Source organism: Dreissena polymorpha, chromosome 5 (genome assembly GCF_020536995.1).
Source record: "Dreissena polymorpha isolate Duluth1 chromosome 5, UMN_Dpol_1.0, whole genome shotgun sequence".
Lineage (NCBI taxonomy): Eukaryota > Metazoa > Mollusca > Bivalvia > Myida > Dreissenidae > Dreissena > Dreissena polymorpha.
In genome coordinates, this window is record NC_068359.1 from 65,764,427 (window position 1) to 65,772,093 (window position 7,667).

General features: G+C 33.1%; 1 protein-coding gene across 1 annotated transcript; it reads right to left on the reverse strand.

Moving 5' to 3' along the window:
* Positions 1-4,175: 4,175 nt before the first annotated feature.
* Positions 4,176-5,871, reverse strand: LOC127831289 (uncharacterized). Its single transcript, XM_052356264.1, has 3 exons — positions 5,677-5,871; positions 5,009-5,144; positions 4,176-4,320 (listed from the first exon to the last, which is right to left on the reverse strand). The coding sequence occupies exons 1-3, from the start codon at positions 5,869-5,871 to the stop codon at positions 4,190-4,192; spliced, it is 462 nt and encodes a 153-aa protein (XP_052212224.1). The 3' UTR covers positions 4,176-4,189.
* Between the last annotated feature and the right edge of the window lie 1,796 nt (positions 5,872-7,667).

The window sequence follows — 7,667 nt, forward strand, 5'->3', positions numbered from 1 at the left end:
AATATGCCCAGTTAATCAGGGACGACCCTTCCCGCTATTATAGACATTTTGTTAAAGAGGTATCTTTTTAACGACAATCCTGCCTTAGTGGAAAGTGTCGCCCATAATTATGTGTTTGAGGCTTGCACAGTCTGATTTTGGACGACATTTTTTACCCATGCTTTAATACCGTTTTCACACAGCGCCGCTGAAATTTATGATGAAGATCTCAGCTGATCGCCGTCAATCAAGACAATTAATAGAAGAAAGGGTGTCATTCATAAATGTGTATGAAAAAAACTTGAGCATAACAATGTTTTTACTATAAATTATTTGCATTTGTCACGCATTGATTTTCATTAATACAACTGATGATGTTAATAATGAAACATATTCGACATTAGTCTTAAGTATTAACAACTTAAAGTAAGCTATTTGCAAGCGACATTTTAACGGTGTTTCACGTTATATATGACTCGAGATTATTTCTATGTAAATGTATAAATCTGCAAACTGTTTTGTTTAACAGCGATTCGAGATCGGATGAACAGCTTTATGCATGAAACCGTCATTCTAGCTACATATTAAAACTTATTTCAATCGCCTTTCACTGATAATACAAGCATGTTTTAATATGATTACCATTTGCAGATTAAACGTGCCGTTCGCAAGTCCGCTGCCACTTATCATGGATGGCACTTTCTGCATTTTTCCGAATTTTGATTTAATAGGAAGTCTCATAAAAACAAAAATCCAGCTTATGATGAACGAGTCTAAACAATCCACACTGGCTAATCAGTGACGAAACTTAACGTTCATGCATTAAGCCCTGTTTTCCCAAAACGAGGCACACTTATACTCCAATTTCTCCAGAATGGTCGAGAGTGTGACTTGACGATGTCTTTTAGTATTTCAAGCTAAAAAATTTCAATAATTAAAATACAATACAATACTGCATCATTTAAAACTTGAATACTAACTTCATTCAACTGTTGGCACTAATGTAGGCGGTAAATTAAAACTGATTGGGATCAGAATTTACAACTGAATCAGACGTTTGCATTTACGTTTAAATTACGCAATCTTTTTATGCAAACTAATGGTAACTTTCGAAGGCGGAATTTAATTACAAAAACAAAAATTGACGATATATAGTCCTCTAAAGGGACTGTCAATCACGACAACGAAGAAAAGAAAAGTTGTAAAATACCGTATTTTTTACATTTATTAGTTTATATTGATCAAAATATCACGACTGGTATATTACATTACTTGAAAAAAGTTGTTAAGTTTTCATTTTTTCAGTATATTTGGTAATAAATGTTACTGGGTATGTCTACCAGGTAACTACCAGTTAACTATAAATAACGCCAGTAGATTGATCATCATCGACACATGGTAAACCCAGGAATGCAAATTGTGCATGCGTAGTGAATTGTATGTATTTTATATATAATATGGTCAATCTACTTGCGTTATTTATAGTGTGTAAATCGTTGTCACCTATTTTCGCGATGTTCTTTCGATTTCACATCTCGAAATTTAACTACCGAATATACTGAAAATATGAACTTTTTTCAAGTAATGTAATATACCAGTCGCAGGATCCAGAAAACTGTGACGGTCTGACAGTCAGACAGACACACAGAGCGCAAACCATTTCTATACTAGAAATACTGCTGAAAATGGTGGTTGTCTTGATCCTGCGATAACTTTAAAAGTTCTTCATATTTTTTCATGAAACTTGAAATATGGATAGATGGCAATATGGTCATTATGCACGTCATTTCAGTATGTTCCTACGTCGAAAATTCTCTTTGCTATGGCAACAAATATAGAAAACAATCAGACAATGGTGGAGCCGGTAGGGGACTTATATTGCTTGGCAATAGTCTTGTTTGCTGTACTTTAATAACCTTTTACGAAAATAAAACATGTATTGTGCCCACATCTGATAGTGTTTATATTACTTGAATTGAACCGAGAATAAAAACACACGTAAGGTTCTCTCGAGTTGAGCAAACCTTTACGGTCCTCCTCTATGAACACTCAGCAAAACACGCGATGGACTTTTTTTTTTTCAAACGGAACTTTCAGTCAATAACATCATGGAAAATCAGTACGAACAAGCTTCATCTCAAATCATGTACACAGTGGGTAAAGGCGTCATGGTTAGGAGTAGGGGGTTTTGTATGAAATTGTTGCCTGTGTTACAATGTGTTTGCTCCCTATTGAAGTGTATTGATCACAGCATACTCCCACTAAACTCTTTAATATAATTTTACTGATTTGTTCACTTTACAATGATTGCTTTTCGGATGAATAAATTTGTTTCAAAAGTACTTGGACGATGTCATGCTAGTTTTTACAATGACTAGTATCCGCATAATTTAAGACTTCAATTCTTTCAACATATTATGTAACAAATCCCAACACAATCTATTTACAAATGTGTAGATGAAACATTCATTTTTCTGAAATATAACGAAATATTTTACTGAACAAAGAGTGTGCAGTTTCATTGTCAAGATATACAAAACCCTTGTCACGATTGCCTAGTTCGTCCATGCCTGCTGAATCAATGTGTGTGGAATGCCAACAAAAGAATAACATGGATGTTCAACCCGCCTTTTAAAATATAATGCACACTGACGGAAATCATTTTCCGTATTCACGGCGTTAGTCTATTTCGAATAAAATTGAATTGTTTGATGTCGTGCTGTTTGTACGGCACTGTTTTGTATAAATATTTCGTCACTTGTCGAAATGACTTGCGTATATTTATAAGAATTCATATCCTCATAATGTGTCTGCATATGAACATGCTATTTACGTAGCACCCGTTAAATCACCAAAATACACCTGAACAAGACTAATTAAAATATGAGTACATGATATTGATGTTCACCTTGTTGTTGTTTTTACAAATCTTCATATTGCTATATTCTTCTACAAACATATCTTTCTCACCAAATATAAATATATGCACGCAGATGTGAACTCAAAATACAATTAACAAACCCGAATTATCTCATATTATTTTTCTTATACATTATACTCTACAAGTATATATCGATATATTAAAAGGCAACTAACAAGTATCCGAGAACTGTCATTAATTTTACACAGCAGATTTTAGAGACTGTATTTGAAACTGTAATACTTGTTCAACAAAACTGTATGTGATAAAATATTTTAAAATAAGCATTGGTGCATGTAAAGTTTGTTATAAAAATTTGAGGACGGTTGCAATTTATGTACTTATTACTGGAATACTGAATTCTCGCTTTCTATGCGTCACATCGAATACACATGTTTACGCGACGTTTGTTATATAAATCAAATCAAATAAAGTTCTTTTATACATACCTTCAATATAAAGGACCAAATGTATTTGTGCCGCACCGAAATGTTCAAAGATTTCTCAGGTTTATTTTTCCTTTTGGCTAAATTAACTAATATAACTATAAACCGTGCGATATTTGGTGCTGATTTGATCATATGTGTTAAATTTACTTGAACTGTATAAATAAGATAAGCTAGAAAAAGAATGATAGAGATTTTAAAGAGTACATATCCTTATTAAATTGGGAATCGTAAAACAATATTACCCACAAAATTTGAGCCGAACTTCTTTACAAACTATTGACATTTAATGTTACATATTCTTAACTCATCGTTACACTGTACTTCGGAGATCAAAATAACATAATTCCGTTTGTTTAAGTAATTAACATTTATGTGGTGTCAGTTAAGAAAAATAAATAGTGCAATGCGAACAGATGTACCCTTAGAAGTTTGAAATTGTGTTGTTTCCGTGACAATTGTTGTAAGCTCATCGATTACCTCTGCTTTTAAATTGCACGTATTTTCGTGTAATTAACCTGTGTTTTATTGGCTCAAGAATTGCTAATGAAAACACCTGTCAATGTGCGTAGACGTTCTTTTAATGCAGCCGACATTTCGTGAACAACAGGCGAACTACGGTGAAAGACAATGCATAAATACCAATAGTATATACATCTAGCAAGTGGCAAATTAATTTGAACATATCCATAAACTTATTGATTTGATTAAAGCTTTTACTACTCACATACTTCAATAAGCTTTATTCAGACACAACGCAACTTGACAACGATGAAAAATGTAAACCAATTTGAAACGGATATGTTAAACTTCTTTTCCCTTTTGTGATATCGTTACAATGCGACTAACACGTGACGTTGAAGCAGAATCGCCGGATACAGGGGCAATTATTTGTGCTCTGACAGAAGGAACACCATATGGTGGCTAGGTTTGCACTTGCCATCTGAATGTAAATCGGGTTTTCGGGATCAAACCCTGAAATATTCAAACGGAAGATGAGTTTTAAAACGAGCCTTTTCTGTATGAGAAATGAGGAACGACATTGCTGACTGAATGGTTGAGACTATTGTTTTGCAGAATGTCTCACCTTTTTTATCAGATTTATTTCTAGGGTCAGCGTTTGATTATCTTGTTGTAAAGATAGTAAAATACTTAATGTGTAATATTAAACTGTGGCATCTTTATCAACTGGGAATAAAGGAGAAACATACCAACACAACGAATTTCGCTTTTTTATCAAATCAAATTATTGTCAAGAAATATGTGAATCAGTTAGAAATGTGTGTACATTTAATGTCAGACATTAATTAAATTTAAGAATGAATTAGACATAAGTAAATAAAACACAACTCCGAGACCAGCTTTGGTCGATGCTATGATGTTCGGATAGACCATTAGTTGTGTTTGTAACTTGAGTGTGTTTCTTTTGTTATTTTTAAAAATAAGATTATATTTGTACAAGAATATCTCAACTGGTTGATGTACAGATACGTCCAATCTTGAATTATATTTTTTAATTAAATCATTAACATTTAATCTATCAGCATAACGGACATTTTCCTTGAAAGTATGTGTTCTTATTTCAGTGTATTTGATCATATATCGTATGCATTTCAATAACAAATAACCAGGTTTAGTTTTAGGGCATGTTACCGATACTCACGTATGTGCTTCGAAGTGAAGTTTTCCTCGAACCATTCTCTAACCTCGGGCAGACGCAGCATTTCATCGGTGACATGAAGTCTCTCTTTTATTGCCGCACAAAATTCATCAAATTCCGTAACGTACACTGCCGGAACCTGGATATGTACATATATGCAAAGTGCATGCGTCAATCGATATAATACATGAACTGATACTAACATTTGTTATTTTTGACGATGGTTCGATTTAAAATATCGTTTGTTTATATGTAATTGAAAGGTGTGGAACATAACGAACATGGAATATTGTTATGACGTCTTACCCTATGAGCCCCATAGAGACAGGAATCATGTTTGCATACATTAGAACGACCACTACTTGTGTTGTTTTGAATTTTATAAATCACGAACAATGAAGTACGTATTTGCAACTGTTGTTTCAATGACGTTAATTTCTTTTCCCTCTTAACGGCTGCCTTCGGATTAAAGAAAGCTATCGGAATAAAGTGATGTTTTTCTGCATCGTTTGTTTATTTGTTATATCGCTCGCGCGTAAAGCAATATTTCAACGACTTAAATGGTTTAGTAGTTCCGCATGTGCAAATGCATAGTCTTGTATCAAGTTGATTCAATATCCACGGCAAAATGAATCTTTAAAAAAATCATTAATAAAAAATGAAATATATACCTCTAAGCCCTCCAAAGATTTGGTTATTCCAACATCGCGTGTCCGTGCCGTAGTCGACTCGATGTCCAAATCCAATTCTTTGACATTTATTGGTGCATCCGTTTGGTATTGTAAATATATCGGTGCATCTGTTTGGTGTTGTGAATTTCCAATGACACTGCACGCCAAAACCACATACAGATGTAGCAACGACATTTTATTTACATCTAAATGTAACTTAATGTGAATAGGCTGTATATTAACCAAAACGGAACAACGAACTCATATATAGTGATGATGAGGACAATCGCAATTGTCTTTAGCCAGTCAAAAACACCGATGTGATTCATTTCTTCTTTCTGAATTAAACACCTTTAACATTATGTTTCCTGAATCGTTATGTCTTATGTTTCTATTTTTGCTACTGATTTTGATTTACTGGTAATTAAAGTCATTTCCAAAAGGTATATTCCCCAGCATTATTGGTATCGTTTAAATGGGCATATCGATAATGATTAACGTTTATTTGTAAGATTGATATTTTTTATAGGAAGCAAATATTGAGCAAAATATGTGCTTTAATAATTAAACGATGTCACGTTGACACTTTAATCGGGCAGGGAACTTTAAAAGCATAAATTAAATCTACAATATTGAAATGTACATCTGTGCGCATGCGCATTATTGATCTTGTAATTACGTTGAATCGATATATCTTTTGGCATTAAAGTCTGTTTTTTTTAGATTTAAGCAATACACCTTAGGTATTTATAAGAGTACACATCTACTGCGGCTTTAAATTTGCAGGAGTTCATACTGATGTTTAATTAGGAGCACATACAAAGCGTGAACATTTATTAATAGGATGGATGCCTATTCATAGAGTTCACTGTATCTTGTATAGTTTTAAATACTAGATCATATGCCAGCCAGTAAGCCACAGATGATAAACCTGACGTCGGAGTACACACAAAATGTTCTGGTTCACAGTTGTTCCGGAAACATGTTATCTCTTATAATATATTGTTAACATTTTTTTTATTTGGGTTATTATTAAACATAAAAGGTCAAAACTTTGACGTTTTGTGTGTGATATATATGAGTGAAATTAATTGTATTGTTATCAGTTGAAATAAAAAAAAGTAACAAAACTGCCGATCTTTTTGTTGAACTCTTTTCCAATCAATACAAACATTATTAGGTTTAAATAGCGCATTTGAAAAGTAAATATGGTCGCTTGAATGTTCAAAAATGTATACTTCTGTTTGCTAGATTATGAGGGGCAAAACGAAAATGTAAATAGCAATCGATTAAATTCATCTTGATCTTTAAGGTTAATATCGTCTATATTTCTGTTTTAGGAGAAGACACTAAACGAATCATGTTTAGATATTAAAACGTAGGCGAGTGACGTTTCAACGATGTACTTTAGAATATTAATTGTGACTTAATTTAAACTTAAATGACATGTCGACACGAAGTTTATACGAAGTTGATACTACTGCTGCATTGGTTTGTAACGCAGTAAATTCATGGTGCAATGCTTCGTTTCCGTGTTCGTGCATTATAAATTAGTATACAGAGTGCAATTGTTATTAATGTGCCTTTGAATGTTAACTGGCTGACTTATGCTAAATGTGTGTGTCCATGTCTGTTAAGACTTTCATTGATGACGCAAGCGCTTTTATACGTAACGGATATATACATATTGCGCAGTTAGTGTTACGATGAGATATAACATATACAATTAGACATATTTTACATTGTGCATGCCTCCATTTTGAGAGATATATTGCCCATGCAACTAGGTCTTACATTATTACGCACAAAGAATTAACGATTTAAAAGGACCGTCAATCGCGATTGACGAAAAAAGAAAAGTTATAAAATACCGTATTTTTTACAATAAGTAGTTTATATTGATTTAAACGACTGGTATGTTACATTACTTGAAAAGCTTCATATTTTCAATATCTTCGGTAATAAAATTTCGCGATGTGAAATCGAAAGTA